Source organism: Pelobates fuscus, chromosome 3, assembly GCF_036172605.1.
Source record: "Pelobates fuscus isolate aPelFus1 chromosome 3, aPelFus1.pri, whole genome shotgun sequence".
In the NCBI taxonomy this organism is placed as follows: domain Eukaryota; kingdom Metazoa; phylum Chordata; class Amphibia; order Anura; family Pelobatidae; genus Pelobates; species Pelobates fuscus.
In genome coordinates this window covers 188,156,186-188,178,143 of record NC_086319.1, presented here as the reverse complement: position 1 = coordinate 188,178,143, position 21,958 = coordinate 188,156,186, and the positions used below count along the sequence as shown (strand labels likewise).

General features: G+C 44.2%; 1 protein-coding gene across 5 annotated transcripts in view; it reads right to left on the bottom strand.

Moving 5' to 3' along the window:
- CALD1 (caldesmon 1) overlaps nt 1-21,958 on the bottom strand; it is a 200,529-nt gene that overhangs the window by 69,385 nt on the left and 109,186 nt on the right. For all 5 annotated transcript variants that reach the window (XM_063447830.1, XM_063447827.1, XM_063447828.1 and 2 more), the window contains one exon: nt 7,907-8,044. In XM_063447830.1, the coding sequence (XP_063303900.1) occupies nt 7,907-8,044 (138 nt within the window). The remainder of the gene's footprint in view (nt 1-7,906; nt 8,045-21,958) is intronic.

Sequence of the window (21,958 nt, the reverse complement as noted above, 5' to 3'; positions counted from 1 at the left end):
GTATTTGTGTATATATATACTTAGATCATATATATATAATATATATATATATGATCTAAGTATATATATATATATTTTTTACACTGATTTAACAATTTTTTTATTTGATTTTCAGCCAGCAGGGGGACTGTCATTACAGTTAGTCCCCCTGCTGGCAATGCCTCAGCCAGCTATCCCGGCCATGTGATTGTGAGGTCCTCGCAAGGACCTCACTCTCACATGGCCGGGGGGGGGGGGGGGTTCGGAAGAGGACGGAGGTGCCGCGGGGACTCCCTGGGAGTCCCCCCAACCGCGATCGCCGGCGTGGGATCGCGGGCGACCGGGTAAGTAAGAAAAGACCGGAGGGCGTACAATTACGCCCGGCGTCGTTTAGAGCCGCTTAAAATAGGGTGTAATTGTACGCCCTCCGGTCTTTAAGGGTTAATGTATGATCACGTTAACAAATACTTACATGTAGACTAGTAAACAAAAACCTCTTTCCTGATTAATTACTTTGATACTATTATTATTAAACTTATAGATTCGCAGAAATATCATATACTGTACAGATAACGTTTCACTGAATTGTAAGGTTTTCAAAATAATTGTAAAGTCACTTTCCTAAATTCTACATGCCCCCCCTCAATATTCATCTCAAACCTATTAAATATATGTGCAGGGGGGGACAGGGCCTGGCCGCCAAGCTGAGCGGACGCAGAGCACCATGTCTCCCGGCCTGAGCTCTGGAAAACAGCACTAAACATGCAGACCACCCCAAAGCTGGAACGCTTGATATTATGTTAAAGAGAAGCACCCAAGCTTTAACTGGGTACCAGATTGAGGCCAAAAACGAGCCGGGACCACCGGGACTGACAAAGCAGGCCCACTCGCCATCTTAAGCCTAGACGTCAGCGGCCCCTGAGGACGCACAGGCAAACGATCAACCAGCTGGGAGAGCAAACATATCGGTTATGATGACCTCCATGGAGGACCACACTGGCCTGTGAGGCAGCCCGGCTCCGTTACCCCCTCCCCCCGGCCGTCGGGGGTTACCGCGGCCTTATGGAGGCGGCACGCTCCAGGGTGGGAGTCCCCGCGTGGAGTCCATGCCGTTCCCCTGAACAGGCAGGGGCTACTGGAAGGGGGCCCGCCTGATGACTCATGTCGGAGGGAGAAGCTGTGCAGTGCACTTGAGAGACTGATTTGGACGGCTCATGCAGTCCCCGGTGATGCTCAGCGCCAGATGGATCCTCCGCGCTGAGCTAGTGCCCGCTGGAGGAGTGAGTACCCTGGCCTCTGGGTATGGGGGGTCCCCGGAGGGCCTTGTCCCTGATGCCGTGAGCCCTGTGGGGCGGGATCGCACTGTCCCTCCGGCGGACCGGTGGCTGTGGGGGATATGCACCAGTCCCAAGTGTGTGGCCGACACCGGGAGAGACATGAGAGTGCGCACTCCAGAGGGACTAACGTGAAGCTGGGGAGGTGCAGGGGGCAGATGGCCCGTGGACTTTGTGGGGGGTCCAGTGGACAGTTTCTGCTCCTGAGTGCCCACGGCGGCACGGAGGGCCCGGCCGATGGGCTGGGAGCAGTGTGGGGAAGACGGAAGGAGGTTGACCCGGGGTTGACCCGGGGACTGTGCTGCAGCAAGGCCCCCCTCTGACTGCTATTCAGGATGACAATTTGTGCATAGTTTTAAAATCTATTTTATTTTTTTTCTATTCCTTTCCATTTACTGTACATTTAGATACTATCTGCACCAGGCAGATGCACTATATGAAGAATATTTACATGTTTATAATCCAACCTAAAACCAAATATGCTCTTTATGTTGTACTGCCCCAGCGGGCAATAGTTTCATGTAATTTATTATAGCCTAACTAATGGCAAAATGTTCTCGATTTGGTTATGCTTATTAATCTTTCTCACTGGACATAGCGGTTAACGTCCCATTTGACCACACGTTTGAAAATATTCTGCTTTAACTTTTAGATACTAGCATACAATGGAATAACGCAGTATTCTCATCCACACATACGATTGAATTGGATGCACGCATTATCACTTACCTAGATAGGCATAATTTAAATAAGCAGTAATATATAATGCTTTATCTAAATTTAGCAAGAATGCAGCTGACTTACCGGGTTGGGCTTAAATGGGCGCTCATATAATGCATCCTACTAAAACCTAATGAGCTGACTAACGCTGTCTGACCGCTATGAAAGCTTCACCATATGTGCTTAATGTGATGGTGTGCTGTTCAGATTAGGATCTCTTTGCTCCACGGACGCTAGGATTTGGCTCTATTGCCAGCAATACTTGGGGGTTAAATTGCTTAAGGCCCGATCATACATTTAATGGGGACCGTACTGAGCTGATCTTCGCTCACGTCATTAGTCTTCGTTATCTCATATTGCACTATTATATGCCCCCTAGATAAGCCATAGTTTAATAATATGCCTTCATGTTAAGCCAAAGTTTTATTTCCCGCTGTCAAGTTTGTCAACATCTGCGGACTCACTATTAGGTTGACACACATTGCCCAGTAATGCTAAGATAAGATTGACCTAAACTGTTACATACGCTACTCTAATTTGCCCTGTCATAACATGGTGTGGGCAACAGAGCTTAAACTTCAGCTAAGATCTATCTTACACTCTTATTGCCAACACACGCAGAATGATAAATGAGATGTTATGACTGGCTTGTTAACACTTACGACAGAACTGATGTGCAGTGTGATGTTTGTCTAGCCTATATTTGCAATATTATGCCTCCACGTAGGCAACAGAACATCCATGTATCTCAAACCCGTTCTCTGTCTGCTATTAACTTGCATATAACATAAAACTATTTAAAAGTAAAGACATGACCACATAGGTTATCGCTGTGACACTAACAAAGGGCTGTCGAACGCATTATACTAGGCTCTTGGTACAAGCAAAATCTCGCATATCAACTAATGTCAACCACATTGGTTATCACGTTACGGCATTGCAAATGTTTATACCATGCCGCTGTTTATTCCACATGTCTATATTCTGTGCGCCAACGATGTCGTGATGCGGCAAGCATGTTTGTTCTCGAACAGATTGTTAACGTTTAGACATATCTGCCTAGCTTATGTTGCAAAAAAAAAAAAAATGTGAATACACAACGTAGGCTAACTTTAGCAATGTTTCACTGCTATATGACATCTCCCGGCTCGTATACACATAGTTTACCTTTTTATATGTATTTTTCACTTAGCTACTGCTACACTGCAAACCGTGCTTATGCATTATGACTACGATAACATAGCAAAATTAGAACTGATAACTAAACGTCAGTTTCTCATTGAATGTTAGATAATCGTATTTTACCAATCTGTCTAGTTAACCCCTTAAAGGACCACTCTAGGCACCCAGACCACTTCAGCTTAATGAGGTGGTCTGGGTGCCAGGTCCCTCTAGGATTAACCCTTTTTTTTTATAAACATAGCAGTTTCAGAGAAACTGCTATGTTTATACTGAGGGTTAATCCAGCCTCCAAAACCTCTAGTGGCTGTCTCATTGACAGCCGCTAGAGGCGCTTGCGTGCTTCTCACTGTGAAAATCACAGTGAGAGCACGCAAGCGTCCATAGGAAAGCATTGTAAATGCTTTCCTATGCTACCGGCTGAATGCGAGCGCAGCTCCTGCCGCGCATGCGCATTCAGCTGATGACGTCGCAAGGAAGAAGGAGAGGAGGAGGAAAGCTCCCCGCCCGGCGCTGGAGAAAGAGGTAAGTTTAACCCCTTCCTCCCCCCAGAGCCCGGCGGGAGTGGGTCGCTGAGGGTGGGGCACCCTCAGGGCACTCTAGTGCCAGGAAAACGAGTATGTTTTCCTGGCACTAGAGTGGTCCTTTAAGGACCAAACTTCTGGAATAAAATGGAATCATGACATGTCACACATGTCATGTGTCCTTAAGGGGTTAAGCATACCTAAAAAACATAAAACTGTGCGAATTCTCAAGCCACTGTCAAACTGTTTTGTATCCTGAAATACGCTGTTGTGGCGACCGTTAATACATTGTAATTATCTGCACAACAAAAATAAAGAATTAAAAAAAAAAAAAAAATTATATGTGCAAATGAATACCTCGAATATGTATGCAATAAAAATGGACCACATTTGACAAGTGTGGCCATTTTATTTTAGTAAATAAGTACAGGATTTGCATTATTTTTAGTGGAGTTTTTATTTAAGAAGGTGGACAGTGTCAGACTATCAAGGAGGGATGAAAATATAGAATAAATTATATTTACTATTAAATATATAATAAACAGTACCATTTCTCCAACAGTCTCAGTTACCATAAAGCTGGCCAGATGCTCAAGGAAGCAAGATGAAAGGTCAGTGTAGGACCCGCCTAGCGGGATCTGCCTTGACATTGACAGGCGGGCATTCCCGTCAATGGCCATTGGAGTAACTAAATGACCTCCATTTGTTTAAAAATACATAGGGATTTAGGAGAGAGCGCAGGTAACTCTCTCTTTGGTTTTTACCATAAAGCTATGCCTGGCCCTCCTAGGTTTGTTCCCTTGTGTTCTGCACCTAGAACGCTTTGAGTTTCTTATCAGCAAGTGTGGTGCAATTGCATTATTAGACATAATGAGAAGAGAGTTTACGGGAGTACTAAGATTAAGCTAAGAAAGGGGTTTAAAGGGAGAGATTAAAACTACGGAGAAAAGTGGGATACTTTAAGGGACTAATGGCGAGATACTTGGAGTTGACAGAGACATTGTAAGTTGATGCCTGGGAAGAGTTTTGAGGCAGAGGAAAATGACAAGCTGTGCAAGACTCTGGACATAGAGATACTTGTGAGGTGTCCACCAAGTAGATTCACAGAAAATAATTTTGGGGGCTTCTGACTGCTTTCTGGTAACACTATATTGAGACAGGTTTCTACTTCCAAGTTTTAATACATCTAATAACATTGTCTTAATACCAGTCACTGGGTATTCAGTTCACAAACAACACCGGGAGATAGTAGTGAGACAGTTAGCTCAGATGTTACTTTTCGTATTCTGTATTGCACTTCACCCCAGCAATAACTGTTGGGTATGGCTCCATATCCAAAGACTCTGCTGGTGCAAATGGTTGTTGAGAATATGTTTTGGCTTCACTAGCTGAAAGAATACTTTGGTTTTGATGTGATTTGACAGGATAGAACATACATTCTGTGTCACTGCCTAAATCCGTAGGCTTGGGGTTCTATTAATCTCCATTTATTGTTTAGTATGCTACATAGACTTCATGGCAAATATCATCCAATCTGCCAGGAACCACAGACGCTGCACCCAAAAAGTAAGTTTGACATATCTGAACCAGAGAGCAGGAACGCTCTCTGATTCTAGCACCATGATTAAAGTCTTTCACTTTTTATGTTGTTTTGAGAATGTTGTTGAGTAAATACCTAAATGTTTAATGCAAGGAATTGGTTTATTTGTTTCTATTTGTCTACAATTGATATACTATGTAGATACATGCAAACAGGATTCTTTTGTATGGTTTTATTTGTAGTATCTTCATTCCACTGCATTTCTCCAGTTTTGCTGCCAGTTTCCCTGCTTTGTTATGTTTATGTATTGTTTTGAGTGTGAATGTTTGGTTGTTAAATGTTAGTTTTGGAGTTGTAGTGTAGTCTTTGTAATTAAGATGAGTGTTGTGACAAGTCTGTGTACTTGGTCGTAAAGAGTAAAATAACTAGGGCCTCTGAGCTAAAAAGCATCTTTATAAAAATATATTAGCAGCAGGCAGAGGAAAGATGTTTGGGACTATACCTTCCAGGCAGGTATAGTCAGGGTCGGTGCAAGGATTTTTGCCTTCCTAGGCAAAAAAAAACAACTGGCCACCCCATTTGCTCCACAGTGGTCCTGTAGGTTTAAACCCACAAGATCAAACATTGCCTTACCTTGAAGGATTAAACAAGACTCCAACAGCTGTCACATTGACCGCCACTAGAGACACCTCCACTACAATGCCATGTTTATATATATGCACACACACACACACACACACACACATACAGACTCACACTCATTCACTCACTCACACTCAATGGTCCACACAATCAGTGACCAATGCAGACATAAATGTACTGACTCACACAGAGTGACACACACGCACACACAGACTCACGCAACATACACTGACCCAGACTCAAAGACTGACATACACACCCTGACCATGCAGACACGCACAGAGACCGAAGCAGACACACACACTGACCCAGACTCAAGCAGACACACATATTGATCCAGACACACACACACACACACACCAAAGCAGACACACACTGACCAAAGCAGACACACACACACACACACACTGAACAAAGCAGAAACACACACACTGACCAAAGCAGACACACACACACTGACCAAAGCAGACACACACCCACACACCCACAGACCCAAGCAGATACACACTGACACAAACACACTGAATCACACACACACTGACCCAGACACACACACACACATTGACTCAAGCAGAACCACACCGACCCAAGTACACAAAAACATACTAACTGAAACAGGCTGACACACACACACACACACACACCATAAAGTCCCCCACTTGCCTTCATTTTGCTCTCCGTGGGTCCTACTCTCCTCTAGGAGTAAAGGGTAAGCTTGTAAAGGATAAGCTTGAGGGGACAGCTTTCAGCCTGAAAGACAGGGCAGAGGGGACTATACTGGCCAGACCAGTGGGTTGATGGACATACTTTGTCCGGAATGACTGCAGTGGCGCATTGTATTGGGGTCCTTGGTGTCAGAGAATAACAAGTTATACATAAAACATACATAAAGATAGCAGTATGTTGCATTACATCTGGTTTCTTCATCCATGTAAACAAGTGGTTGTAGAAGAGCAAGTAAATGAAAGTCAGTTATGTGTATGCTCTGTAGTCCAGCTGTCATAGACTAGATGTCTCATAAAACCCAGCTATTCAAATGTTCTTTAAGCAACAGATGCCATGCTAAAGGTTAGATATCACAGATATAGACGCTCACAGTATTCAGGGCCTCGATTTTTTTTTTTTCGTAGCTATAGTGACTTCCTTGAATAAATATAAATCTACAATAATGTACTTAAATTCCAGCACGTACAGACACTTTAAACTCCCCCCAAAAAAACAAAACAAACAAAAAACACAGACGTTTTTGATTCAAGCTGTTGTCTAGTTTTCTTCCCTTTTCATCTCTCGGTATTATTTATATTTGGTGGAGTGTCTGCAGCATATAATTTGTTTTTATATTTTCCTATTTTCCCACAAGCTGATACAAAAATGTTTTGGAAAAAGGAATTGCAAGCATTTTCACAAAACACATTATGGTTTAGAGTTGGACTTAAGGCATATTATAAGTCTGGGTTTTGGACGTGTTTAAGTCAATATATGTGCGAGGGGGCAAAATATAACTCTGGAGAGACACCCCTGGTCTTTTTGTCACTATGCAATGCCCCTGAACAAAAAGACAAAACATGTTTTTAGTCTGAAACCATAATGGATCATCACTGGTCTGTAAGGACTAGAAGTCAGCAAGACACTTTATGACTTGTTTTATTTTGTTTTATTAGAATTAATCAACTGATAATCAAGACAATTAGTTGAGCTTTACATTTGTTCACCCAAAACATTTTTAATTATACATAATTTTGTTTAGCTTTTAATTAACAGCTTATTAACAGCCAACCTAAATCCATACCATCATGATCATTTTCTTTAAAAACTCTCTGCCAGCAATGAATGCCCGCGTCTTTTTCTATTACCATAACAATTCAGCCTCGTTTACATGCAATAGTAGGGTAACCAATAAACAGATTGTTATGACAATGTAAATCATCACTGGTCATTAGAGTGTTCCCTTTACAAATAAAAATAAAAATATGTTTATACCGATTTACCTATTTTGAGAGTTAACTTCTGTCACGTTCCCATCACCAACATCATCCTTTTGCAAGCGCTGTCTCTCAAGGCGAGCCCGACGGCGGCGTTCTCTTGCGGCTTCTTCCTCGTCATCATCATTTCTTTGATAGGTAACTCTGTAAAAAGAAAATACACAATTTAGTAAAGATAGACTAAATAAAGGCAATCACAGTATCCTAAGAATTGCTTTTACCAAGGGGGACTGAAATAATGAAATTGTTCCTAATAAACCATCAATGTCCGGAGTTTCCATAAAGTATATGTAGACATAAGGGACAATGAGATAGTGACAAGAACTTGCTCAGAAAAATTCCTTTATTTTCGTACTGAGCAAGAAGTTGTCCAATGGTCAAATGTGTTTGCTCTGGACTCCATCACAAGCAGCACACCCTCTAAATTTGGAGAAATTGATTGCACATGTTAGAGTGAAGGCAGGCTGGAACGTTCTACTTCTTGACTAGCAAATTCCCTTTCATAGAGCTTTTCCTCCCCCATGACAACATAAAAAAAATGAGAACACACATAGACAGGAATAGAAGACCGGGACCTGCACATGTAATGCAGACTGTATTGTCTAGAGACAGAAGGATGAAACCAGAAAAAAAAAATATAGCAATAAAGAAAAGACAGAGGTTAGCCTATTGAATGCTTATGTTCCCATGATGCAGAGCTAGTTATCGCAGCCTGAACATCATGGAAATCTCAGACCACAACAGCTGGGTGCCAAAGGTTAGCCTTCACTAGACGAGCAAATAGAAAGAGGCACAAGACTCACACCAGGGGTGGAACAGAGACCAGGAGTCACAAAGTGTCAGCATGAGAGCATCACAGAGAGTTCAGGGGGCAGGCAGCAACACAGCTTGACTTCAGTTATTCAGTGTCACATACCAACCAAGGGAGCATCGAGCTAGATATACAAAGGCTTTGGTTCCCATCTCAGCTCTCTGATGTGGTCTATTTTCCCATGATAAAATAAATGGGAATAGAATGTTTCCCTGATTAATACATATACAGCCAAGCATGCACTTGATATTGTTTCCATAACATGTCATTTATTTTAATCTATTCAGAAAGAAACCTGTGTGAATGCTGGAGGTTACATTTTTAAACATCACCTATCTCGACAATGCTCCACCAAAAATGACAATACAACTAGTATCAAAGAATAGGCATCTAGCACAAAGCAATGACTTTATCCTTTTGATTGGCATTGCAAAACAAGGTACTGCAGTGTTTGCAGTTATAAAGATTAGTTATTATTAGTGCTGGACTGTTAGGAAAAAAAGGCTTAGGACGAAATAGTATCTGGATTATTCACGAAAGTGAGAATTGCGAGGAATTAAAAGCAAACTTTTATTGAGGCAATAATAGCCAAACTGAAAACAAAATATTATATTTCTTATCTGGCTATTCTGGACTAAATTAGGACATTCACTTTCAATTGAACTTTGAACTCACTTTAGTAAATAGTCCTGTTTATCGATCACCTAAGGCAAAAGAACAGCTAGGACTGGATAAATGCTGCAATTCTGGAGTCTAGTTTTAAACGTGTTAAAGGAGAGAGCTTACATTTTTTCTTTTTTTTGCAAAGTTCCTTTCCAAGGAAATTAGAATTAACATGTAACTCATGTTTTCTCTTTCTCATACCTGTTGTTCTCTCAATAAAGGATAATGTTTTGTTGCTGGAGAAGATTATAGGCAACGGAGATAGTTAATCCCTGGCATTAAAAATGGATATGAGGGGAGAGGCAACAAGAAACGTATTATTACTATTATTATATTATTTATATAGCGCCAGCAAATTTCACGTAATTGTAACCAGACAAATGGACGCACAGGAACAGAGGGGCTGAGGGCACTGCACAATGAGCTTACATGCTAGAGCGAGTGGGGTATAGTGAGACAAAGGGTATAAGTAGGGCTAATGAAATAGGTTGCTAGAAAAGTATTCACTGAGAACTTAGTAGGTTATTTTTGACAGTTACAGGAGAGGAGTCATGGGAGGAGGAATGATATATTCGTTAAATACAAAGCATATACAATGTTCTATATATAACCACATTTATTTTCATGCAACTGATTAATACATTTGCAGGCAATGGACTAGAACTTGTGGTTATGGTGGGAGAGTCAACCTATTATTTTGTACGTGTAAGAGTAAGAAGAGCTGAAAACCTGACAGCAGGGTGTAAGACATTTAGACAAAATAAAATTTGCAGAAATGTTTTAGATAGATACTAATCTGTGCTTATATATGTTGATCATGACGCTCAGCCAGCTATAAGCCAGAGCTAGCCGAGCATCAACAATAGCTAGCATTGCATTAGCATTAGCCATCACTGGACTAATGAAAGTAGCAGGCAGAATGGGAATCTTTATTTGCCTCCTAGGTGGAGTATGTTGATTATATGTTCTCCCTTACTATATTAAAACCAAAACTGAAACATTTTTATAAAGGTCAGTGTTTGAGGTTTAAATGTCACTGTCTACAGTCATGAGATGGATAGATCTAATCACATTACAAATAAAAATTGACATCATGTTATGTTATTTTATGTGGCTGATTCAGCCAGCTTGGAGTTATTTTAGATTTTTGATGAATCAGCCTCACAGGTTAGTCGACCAGACCATGATGTTATGTTCTCTTACACAGCAAGAAAAGTGCTTCAGCAATAAATTCTATACTACTGAATACATAATACATATACATTTATAAACCACCAACTTATTACACTATGATGGGTACATTGTTCAAAGTAATACAAATAAAACTTGGAAAAAAAAGAAACAAAAAAAAAACACTAAAAATATAATACGAAATTGAAGATTATGCTAGCTTTAGTGTACTAATAATCTTAATTTTAGTAATGACAGGAGGCGAGTATTTTGCATAATCTCTTTCTTTGCTGCTGTTTGGAGCTAGTAAAAACATAGAAAAAAGAACCAATCACAAGAGAGTAGGATGTACATTAGACAGAGTGACCTCATCACTTCCTCATTCAGAAAGCAACATAAAGCAGAAGTAAACATATAACCAGCAATAACAATAACTCCTAAGTCCAACATCCGACGGAGCAAACTTCCCCGCTGTCACATCCTGTTCCAAGCTGTGGATCATTCTGGCAATGGCTTCTGGTATCCAGTACTCTTTTTACAATTCTTGTTTAGTTTTTCTTGGTTCTTACTGGTTTTCTATTCTGTCTGGTTTTCTTTATGCTGGGTTTTTCTGGGTTCATTCCTGTAATCCGTCCCTGGAATTCCCAGTCTCCAGGTTTCATTTAAATGTTTGTTTTATGTTGCCACACCCGTTTGTTTTCCATCATTTCTTTTGTTTTAGTGTCCCTGCAGGCAGCTGCTCAAGTCTTCTGCCCTTTCTTGCAGGTAAGTACCGTGTGTGTTTTATTTGGTTGGTTTAGCTTACATTAGGCAGAGTAGGACCTGCCAGATATGGGGTACATTGGCGTTGTTGGCAGGCTTATGCAATGTATGATCATATAATGTGACTAAATCCCCATGATTTTCATTTATAGTACTTAGTTATTTCTCCTCGTTTTAGCCTATCATATCTTGTCTTGTTTTAGTTTGTATTCCCAGTTCATGTACAGTCCTGTCCAGTCCTGCCCATGTTTTGTCAAGGTTTCCCTTGTGGTTGTCCGAGAGCACGTTCCTGATTCTAGTTTCTTCTGATTTTTAGACTTTGGCTTTGATTTTGACTTCCCTGTATTCTGGTATCCCTGACTTCTGGTTTTCTCTTATCGTTGTGTCTCTTTCTGTATCCCCTGACCTCGGCAAGTATCCTGACTATTCTTTGGTACGTTAAGTCCGGCTAATCTAAGGCCCGGTAATACATTACCTATTAGTCATCTGTGTGACACAATTCTACGTGCTGGATCAACTAGTAATCCTGACACCCGCCAATTATACACAAACAACGAAAATGTATTCAGGGACGAATCAAATCCGAAAGATAAAAATTCCATAGAGTGTCACACGAACAACCAAATGTCTTCAGAGACAAAACATACTAAACAGAGAATGTGTCACAGGTTTAGACACAGTCATGAACATGTAAATCCAAGTAACGTATCGTATACATCATCCCATAATAGAAAATTGTAAATTACAATCTGATAACTGAATAATTTATGTAAAACTCCAATGAGAATTCCAGATTTTACAACATGACAGGAGGCTTTGTATTTAGCATTTTTAACGCTGAGAAAGGAATAGAAAATTACTGAAGAATCCGAAAGTGCAACGGGATACCTAGCACGTCAGGTCTATGGGAGAAACCTCCCCGACGAAGGCCCGAACATCCGGTACCTGAAGGAAAGCTACCAGTCCAAGCATAAAAGTTCATCAGTAGATGACCCAGTCCCGAAGAAAAACGGAGAACGACCTCCACGTCCCATCAGCCAGAGGTGGACATCACTGGGTAACTGGTACATAAGTTTTAGGATCCTTGTCCACCGGGCGTCTCCGGAGCGGGACAAGTGCCATAGAGCCGTCCAACCACCACATAATGGATCAAAGTACAGTTCCAAAAATCAATCAGACCGGACATGCCCAGAAGGAGAGGTAGCATTGTCACGTCCCTGGGGCCCAAGAGACCCCTAAGAGGTCCCTAGCAGCCTGCAATAGTCAGCCGATCTGCCAAGAACCCCAGCAAGAGTTCCGGCCACCAGGGTCAGCCGACCCTCCAGGAATAGAAGATGCTGGTTTCCTTTGGATCTGTGAGAATAGTAGGATATGCATGAAGGAGGAGGAGATCCTCACCAGTCTGTCCCATAAGGTCCGGGAAACAAGGTTTACTCCATCACAGCAGGACGGCCAAGTTTTGCAATAATCGCAAAGGAGGAAAAACCGTCCGCAAGGGAGGCCCAGGTGGCCGGAGTGCGATCACCATTGTGCACCCTTGTGCAATGTGCCAATTGAAAAACACAGCATTCTGGCAGTCCCTCTGATATGTGTCTCCTCCCTGGGAGATAGGCAGACCTCGGGGTTCTGCGAGGAAGGCAGGAATTGAAGATGCCTTTCATGAAGATGTCTGATAGATGGGAGTCAGTTTCATCCATGGCTCTGGGCGACCGCAGGGTTGTACTCTGAACAGTGGCCAAATGAAAGACTGGGCTCACCCAGTAAGAAGAGGTTGCAACAGCATGCCTCCATTCAGCAATCCAGTGCAGCGCAGATATAGTAGGGGCTTCACCCCGGGTGCACAGGGTATGAACCCTTAAGTGCTAGTCAGAGCCCTGATATAGAACCTAAACCAGTTCTCCACAGTGGCTCACTGTCGAGGGAGATATTCCACCAAGTAAGAGGCGTTGAAAATCCTGTCCAGTGGTTAACAGAGACTGTCCCAGTATGTCTTCCCTCAGCAGTATAATGCGGCGTACATATAGTAGGGGCCTCAACCCGGGTATGAACCCTTAAGTGCTGGCCACAGCCCTGACAGAGCGCACCAATCAGTTCTCCAACAATTAGGTTCGCTGTCGAGGGAGAAATTCCTATAAGCAGGGAGTGCTGAGAATCCTGTCCAGCAATTAACAGAGTCTGTAACAGCATGCCTCCCTGCATCAGTGCAGAGTACAACTAGTAGGGGCCTCACCCCGGGTGCACAGGGTATGAAGCCTTAAGTGCTGACCATCAGCCTGACGGAGAGCCTCCCTCAGCTCTTCCAATTATTAATGCACGGTCATGGGAGATTTCCTGTTAAGCTAGAAGTGCTAAAAATTCTGTCCAGTAGCTAACAAAGGTTGTCATAGCCTGTCTCCATTAAGCAGTGTAGAGTAGCGTATACATAGCGGGGGTTCACCCCAGTTGAACCCTTCAAGTGTGGGATATGGCCATATAAAGTGCACCAATCTGTGTGCAAACAGTTGTTCAAAGGTCATGGTTATATCCCTTTAGTCGTATTTATTGGAGAACCAGAGGGTATATCTTTTTAAGCCGTATGCCCTGGGAATCCTGTTGCAATAGCCTGACTCCATACATTAGGACAAAGTAGAATGACCTAGAAAGGGCAAAACTCCAGGTGTACAGCAGTACAGGATATGAACTCTAGAGTGTGCATGTCACCGTCCAGAGAGAGAGCACTAATTCGTGTTAAAACAGTAATCTGAGGTTAATGGGAGGTATCCCTTTAAACATCCCATAACTGAAGTAATTCCACATAAGGTGTAGTCATACGGCACAGTCCTGGTATAGAGCACTGAACCGTGCTCTAACAGTTAATCTGAGGTTAAGGGTGGTATCCCTTTAAACCTCAAATACAACTGAAGTAATACAGCATTACCATGTAATGAGAACAGATTAGAATACCGTATTTTTCGCTCCATAAGACGCACTTTTTTTCCCCTCAAAAGTGAGGGGAAATGTCTGTGCGTCTTATGGAGCGAATATGAAGCTTTACTTACCTGTCTTGCAGCGTTGGCCGGCAGCACAGGGCGCACCGCGGTAGTGGAACTTGAATTTCATGTTCCGGTTTCCGGCGGGACTGAAAGGAAGTGCGCACAAGCTGAGTGCGCACTTCCTTTCAGTCCCGCCGGAAACCGGAACATGAAATTCAAGTTCCACTACCGCGGTGCGCCCTGTGCTGCCAGCCAACGCTGCAAGACAGGTAAGTAATTATAGGACAAGGGGAGGGGGACAGTATGGGAGGGGGATAAAGTCTATGGGGAGGGAGGGGGATAAAGTCTATGGGGAGGGAGGGGGATGAAGTCTATGGGGAGGGGGAGGGGGATGAAGTCTATGGGGAGGGGGGGTGGAAGTCTGTGGGGAGGGGGGGTGGAAGTCTGTGGGGAGGGGGGGGTGGAAGTCTGTGGGGAGGGGGGGGTGGAAGTCTGTGGGGAGGGGGGGGTGGAAGTCTGTGGGGAGGGGGGGGTGGAAGTCTGTGGGGAGGGGGGGGTGGAAGTCTGTGGGGAGGGGGGGGTGGAAGTCTGTGGGGAGGGGGGGGTGGAAGTCTGTGGGGAGGGGGGGGTGGAAGTCTGTGGGGAGGGGGGGGAGATGAAGTCTGTGGGGAGGGGGGGAGATGAAGTCTGTGGGGAGGGGGGGGAGATGAAGTCTGTGGGGAGGGGGGAGATGAAGTCTGTGGGGAGGGGGGGAGATGAAGTCTGTGGGGAGGGGGGGAGATGAAGTCTGTGGGGAGGGGGGAGATGAAGTCTGTGGGGAGGGGGGGAGATGAAGTCTGTGGGGAGGGGGGGAGATGAAGTCTGTGGGGAGGGGTGGAGATGAAGTCTGTGGGGAGGGGTGGAGATGAAGTCTGTGGGGAGGGGGGGGAGATGAAGTCTGTGGGGAGGGGGGGAGATGAAGTCTGTGGGGAGGGGGGGAGATGAAGTCTGTGGGGAGGGGGGGAGATGAAGTCTGTGGGGAGGGGGGGAGATGAAGTCTGTGGGGAGGGGGGGAGATGAAGTCTATGGGGAGGGGGGGAGATGAAGTCTATGGGGAGGGGGGAGATGAAGTCTATGGGAGAGAGGAGAAGACTATGGAAGGGGGGGACACTATGGGACAGGGGAGAAAAAAAATATTCTGTACAAACTGTCCCATAGTAAGAAACACTATGGGACAGTTTGTTCAGAATATTTTTTTTCTGGGTTTCTTCCTCTAAAAACTAGGTGCGTCTTATGGTGAGGTGCGTCTTATGGAGCGAAAAATACGGTACTTACCTGTACCTGGATTCGAACTTGGGACCCTGGAATCCTATGCCTGTGTCAGAGCTATGAGAGCAGCTAAGGCTAAGCTGGCAGCACAAGCTATAAGTTACTCCTGAGCGACGAAATTGCGGTGCGTGGGTGTATCAAGATGGCCGCCTTCAATCTCGCGAGATGTGAGATTGAAGATGGGCGCCGCGGCTCGCGGGTGAAGCAAGATGGCCGCCCATAATCTCTCGAGACTAAAGATGGCGAGATGTTCACGAGGGGCCGTGAGTCCGACTGGCGGCAAATGGCAAACTGAAGAGTGCGGCATGGCCGTGGGGGAAAGGTCGCAGTCGTGCTGGGGATATACTGGGGAGAAAGTGGGAAGGGGAACAAACGCCCGGGAGCCAGCGGGAGGGTAGGGATTAAGCACCAGCAAGGCCGAAAAGCTCCTTAGAGAAGAGAAATAAGGAGGGGAGAGGGCCAAGCATCCAGGATAAGGTAAAAGTAAAAATAATAATATAGAAAGACCCTCAGATGCCAAAGCATAGAAGCACAGCAAAACAAATAGCAAAACCTATTAAAATACAATCCCAAAACAGTCCCAAAAAGGCAATAGAAATACAAATTAATGGAGTATAGTAATACTCTGACCGGTCTGCTTGATGGAGCAGCAAACAAAGAGGAAATGGGGAGGTCACTATGCCTTATGTACATCCTACTCTCTTGTGATTGGTTCTTTTTTCTAGGTGTTTCTTTGCTGCTGTGTGGAGTTAGTAAAGAGAGATTATGCAACATACAAAGCCTCCTGTCATGTTGTAAAATTCTGAGACTTCGAAATGTCCAGTCTAAACATGGGTGTAGGAACCAGGGGTATGGGGGGGACGCATCCGCCCCAGCAAATCATGCGGGGGGGACAGGATATGGGGAAATCCCCCCTCATGCTGCAGCCGCCCGAGCGCTCTGTAGAGAGCCTCAGACGGCTGCAGCTTTGCCCGGGCTGGTGCGTCCATGAGGGAGGGAGGGGGGGGGGGAAGAGAGTGACAAGGGAGGGGAGGACAAAAAAAGAGAGTGACAAAGGAGGGGGGATAAATAAAAGAGAGTGACAAGGGAGGGGGATAAAAAAGAGAGTGACAAGGGAGGGGGAGAAAGAGTGACAAGGGAGGGGGAGAAAGAGTGACAAGGGAGGGGGAGAAAGAGTGACAAGGGAGGGAGGGAGGGGGAGAAAGAGTGACAAGGGAGGGAGGGAGGGGGAGAAAGAGTGACAAGGGAGGGGGAGAAAGAGTGACAAGGGAGGGGGAGAAAGAGTGACAAGGGAGGGGGAGAAAGAGTGACAAGGGAGGGGGAGAAAGAGTGACAAGGGAGGGGGAGAAAGAGTGACAAGGGAGGGAGGGAGGGGGGAGAAAGAGTGACAAGGGAGGGAGGGAGGGAGGGAGGGAGGGAGGGAGGGAGGGGGAGAAAGAGAGTGACAAGGGAGGGAGGGAGGGGGAGAAAGAAAGTGACAAGGGAGGGAGGGAGGGAGGGAGGGAGGGGGAGAAAGAGAGTAACAAGGGAGGGAGGGAAGGGGAGAAAGAGAGTGGGGAGGGAAGGAAGGGAGGGAGAGAGGGGGAGAAAGAGAGTGACAATGGAGGGAGGGGGAGAAAGAGAGTGACAAGGGAGGGAGAAAGAGAGTGACAAGGGAGGTAGAAAGAGAGTGACAAGGGAGGGAGAAAGAGAGTGACAAGGGAGGGAGGGGGAGAAAGAGAGTGACAAGGGGGGGCGGAGGGGGAGAAAGAGAGTGACAAGGGAGGGAGGGGGAGAAAGAAAGTGACAAGGGAGGGAGGGGGAGAAAGAAAGTGACAAGGGAGGGGGAGAAAGAGTGACAAGAGAGGGAGGGAGGGGGAGAAAGAGTGACAAGGGAGGGAGGGGGCGAAAGAGTGACAAGGGAGGGAGGGAGGGGGAGAAAGAAAGTGACAAGGGAGGGAGGGGGAGAAAGAAAGTGACAAGGGAGGGAGAGAGATTGACATCCATCACACACACACACACACACACACACACAATCACACAATCATGGAACCCTTACACACACAGAAACACACAATGCATTCCTTACACACACTCAATGCACCCCATGCACACACACACACACACACAATCACACAATCATGCAACCCTTACACACACAGAAACACACAATGCATTCCTTACACACACTCAATGCACCCTGTACACACACTCAATGCACCCCTTACAGACGCACACACTGCATCCCGTACATACACAGAAACACACCTTGCAGCCCTTACACATACAAACACAGATTCACACAATGCATTCCTTACACACATATCAGGACATCCCTTACACACTCCACCCCCTGTGAACAAACTCATTGGTGGAACATGAAGGTGGACCCTGGGACCCAGACCTTGAGCTGTGTAAAGGGCCCCCAAAAAATGGAGCTGCTTCCCGTTCTCCCAGAACATTGATTTTTGTGACCACAGTTACAAACAGCCTCCAGAGAGCCTGTTCTACACCAGACCGGTGGAGCCTGACTGCAGCTAGAGCCCATCATCATCCTTATCTGGTTGTAAGTAGGCAATCTAGCATATTATTCGTGGCACTAATCTCTAATTTACCTCACATTAAAGAAACACTATAGTCCCCAGAACCACTGCAGCTTAATGTAGTGGTTCTGGTGTCTATAGCCTGTCCCTGCATGCCTTTTAATGTAAACACGGCGGCACTCCAGCACTGGCGTTAGTTAACATGGCAGAAAAATAATTGGAAAGGGTTAGGGGGGCTACTAATAAGGATATGGGGAGAGGGGTAGGTAGAAAAATAATTGGAAGGGGTTAGGGGAGTACTAATATGAATGGAAGGGGTAGGGTGGGTTCTAATATGCATGGAAGGGGTTAGGGGGTGCTAATATGCATGGAAGGGGTTAGGGGGATACTAATATGCGTGGAAGGGGTAGGGGGTTAATATGTGTGGAAGGGGTAGGTGGGGTTCTTTTGTGCATGGAAGGGGTAGGGGTGGTTTTAATATTCATGGGAAGGGTAGGGGTGGTTCTAATCAGGAGGATCCCGGCGCTGTATCCGGGTAAGTAAAACCCCTTCCCTGTAGTGACCCTTTAATGTTATTATTTAATCATTTATATAGCGACTGCAAATTCCGTAGCGCTGTACAATGGGATAAACAACTCCTAGTTTACGGAATAAGAATATACCCGGCGAGTAAAAATGCTCCCCCCCTCTCCCCCCCCAAATTTTTTTGGGTTCCACGCCCATGAGTCTAAATGAATACAGTATTTGGATATGAAATAATAGGACATAACTACGTGAACTATAACTTGCAAAGCAAACTATTATACTTACATATGATAAGGTAATTTGACCAGAAATCCCAGGGCACAAACTGGAAAAATCGACAGCAACACGTTGCTCTGCTAAAGTTTTTTTAGTTTGAGGAATGCTACAATAATGCTGCTTTCTTCATAAAGGGCCAAGCCTAAATCTCAAATGTCTATTTTCCATTACTGTTCTACCACTCTACATTCTACCAACCTCATTGTCACATCACCTGTATTGCCACAAGTGCTGAATCAGAACTAATCTAACCATTTCTCAAACAAATACCTTTAAAATGATCTTCCTCATCCACTCACTTAACAGAGGTGGCCAAACTAAACATAGGTTACACCGAGTATCATTATTTGTTCTCCAACCTAATCAAGGCACCATGAATGAGGTAAAATGTATGGTAAAGGATTGTAATGGTGGTATATATGTAGAAATAATGGCAAGAGGCTGAGAACAACTGGAAGGCTTATGCTGAAAACTTAGTTGAGTTTTTGGCTTGATGGTTTTCATAGGGAATTGTGTCCCACCAACACTACATGACCATTTCTGATGTAGAATCTTGTCTAACTGGTGTCTAGAACAATGAAACATTTTGTAAACATATTCTGTATAATCATGTTATCCTAATTTCAACTAAAAGTTCCTCAATGTGTGTCATAAAAATCATCTTAGAAGAGGAATCGTTATTCTAAATTACACAACATGGTTAACATTGTGAGGGAAACTTTAGGTCCTCTGCTTGGTTCTTAACAGATTTCTCATATTTCACTTGGTGGTGATGTAAGGAATGAAAGCCTTGAAAAGAAAAAACTCACTTCTAGTCTCTATGATGGTCTACTGAAGGGTTGGTGGATTGAGAAATCGGTACAATGCCTTCACTAACAACGATCTCTCTTCACAGGTCAGTCACTTTATAGTAACATGGATGAACATGGGTAAAGATCCATTTAAGGCCTCAGAGCCCCGTTGCACCTTTTATTCAAGTAGTGAAAAGGGTGAATAACTAAGCATTAAGTCAGAAAAAAGGGTCCATAATTTTTACAACTTTGAACCCTATTCCTCATATTTGCACTAGTAATGTGTCTAGCTTCATTACTTTGTCAATGCAACAAAATAATGTTCCATTATAAACAAATGTAAATAGCGAAACTTCACCCTCTTTAACCCAAAGTTAATTTCTAAATTTAACCGTTAACTTTTCCTTGAAAAGGACTCATTAAACAAAAAAAAAGTTGGGAATCATTCAATAAAAAAAATAAAATTAAAAAAAAAAGCCCACACTAAGGAAACGTTTTATTCGGATCACTTGGCATGGAATATTGCTTGTAAAAACATCTTTATAAAACGTCTATTTTACATATCTCATAAACCAGTCATCATTATAACAATAGCTGTCCAAACCAATGTGGTAGCTGCCAAACCACACCTTATCCTCATCAATCATCAGCAGAAAATACTCACAGGCTGATTTTTCTGACATCACCAGGAGAATACATGTATTTCCATATTAGGAGAATTTCTGACTAATAAAAAGCCCTTTACAAGCATTTCAGTGACAATAACCATGTGTTCTAAAAGAGGGGGGGTAGGGGGGGGAGGGTATAGGGTCACAATTAGAATATTATCTCGCTCTCAGAGACCATGACTTCCTAGTAACTACGCATTTAGGAAGAGTTGGTTAGGTATGATGACATAAATAAAAACTGGAGATAACATTGAGATGCTTTTTGTATAAACAGCACAGACCACATAATTGAAACCACAGATGTTTGCATCTATTGAAAGAACAAAGATTTTAAATTGTAATAAAAATCAGCAGAAACGAATCAACTCAACATTCTGTGCATGTTGATGTTCCAACTCGCTGGTATGAGACCAAGGAATAAAAACAAGGGGATAAAAACAAAACAAAAATAAACCTTAAGTGTATTCCCCTGGCCAGGGAGGGGTGGGCAGGAGACAGGAGCCAGCTGTCAGTGGAGTTGGCCGGCCTCTCCTGATGATGTCAGGAGGAGGGGGCATGACTTTCACTGCTCTTCTCCCAGGACCGCTGGGAAGTCTGGGAGAAGAGCAGAGGAAGTCATTCCCCCTCCTCCTGACATCAGGAGAGGCCGGCCAACTCCACTGACAGCTGGCTCCTGTCTCCTGCCCACCCCTCCCTGGCCAGGGGAATACACTTAAGGTTTATTTTTGTTTTGTTTTTATCCCCTTCCTCAGCCCCTGTCCCACCCCTCCTCAGCCCCTGTCCTCCCCTCCTCAGCCCCTGTCCTCCCCTCACTCAGCCCCTGTCCTCCCCTCTCTCAGCCCCTGTCCTCCCCTCTTTCAGCCCCTGTCCTCCCCTCTTTCAGCCCCTGTCCTCCCCTATCTCAGCCCCTGTCCCCCCTCTCTCAGCCCCTGTCCCCCCTCTCTCTCAGCCCCTGTACCCCCCTCTCTCAGTTCCTGTCCCCACACAGCCCCCATAGCATCCCCACTACAGCTCCTCTACCTCAATTGCAACCCATATCACCCACAGCCCCTTTCCCAAATTATAGCCATCAACCTACTTCAGCCCCTATCCCCCACTACAACCCTGTCCCCTTACTCAGCCCCTGTCTACTGGCTTTAAAAGTGTAAAGTGTGTGTGTGTGCGTGTGCGTGTGCGTGTGCGTGTCTGTGATGGTCATTATGTCTATCTGTCTATCTGTATACAGGGGCTCCCTCCCCTGACTGCAAGAATTAACTTGTTAACATAATTTGTCTGGCAAAGCATCTCAATGAAAATAAAAAATAAAAATTATAAAAATAGCACAAACAATAGTTAACTTAGTTAGCCATTAGGTTGTGCCAAAATCGAGTTAGTGACAGTTGCTACTTAAGAAAACAAAATTAGTACCCAAAAACTGGCACCTAGCTAATAAATAATAAATCCTTGGTTGAAACTAAAACACATGACATAATTTAATTATTATATGAAGTGTGAACACAAAAGCTGCTTTTAAAAAATAAAAAGCATTTCTTTATCCTACAAGGAAAAAAAAAAAAAAGAACAGTATGTGCAGTCACTTGTCAAATGCAC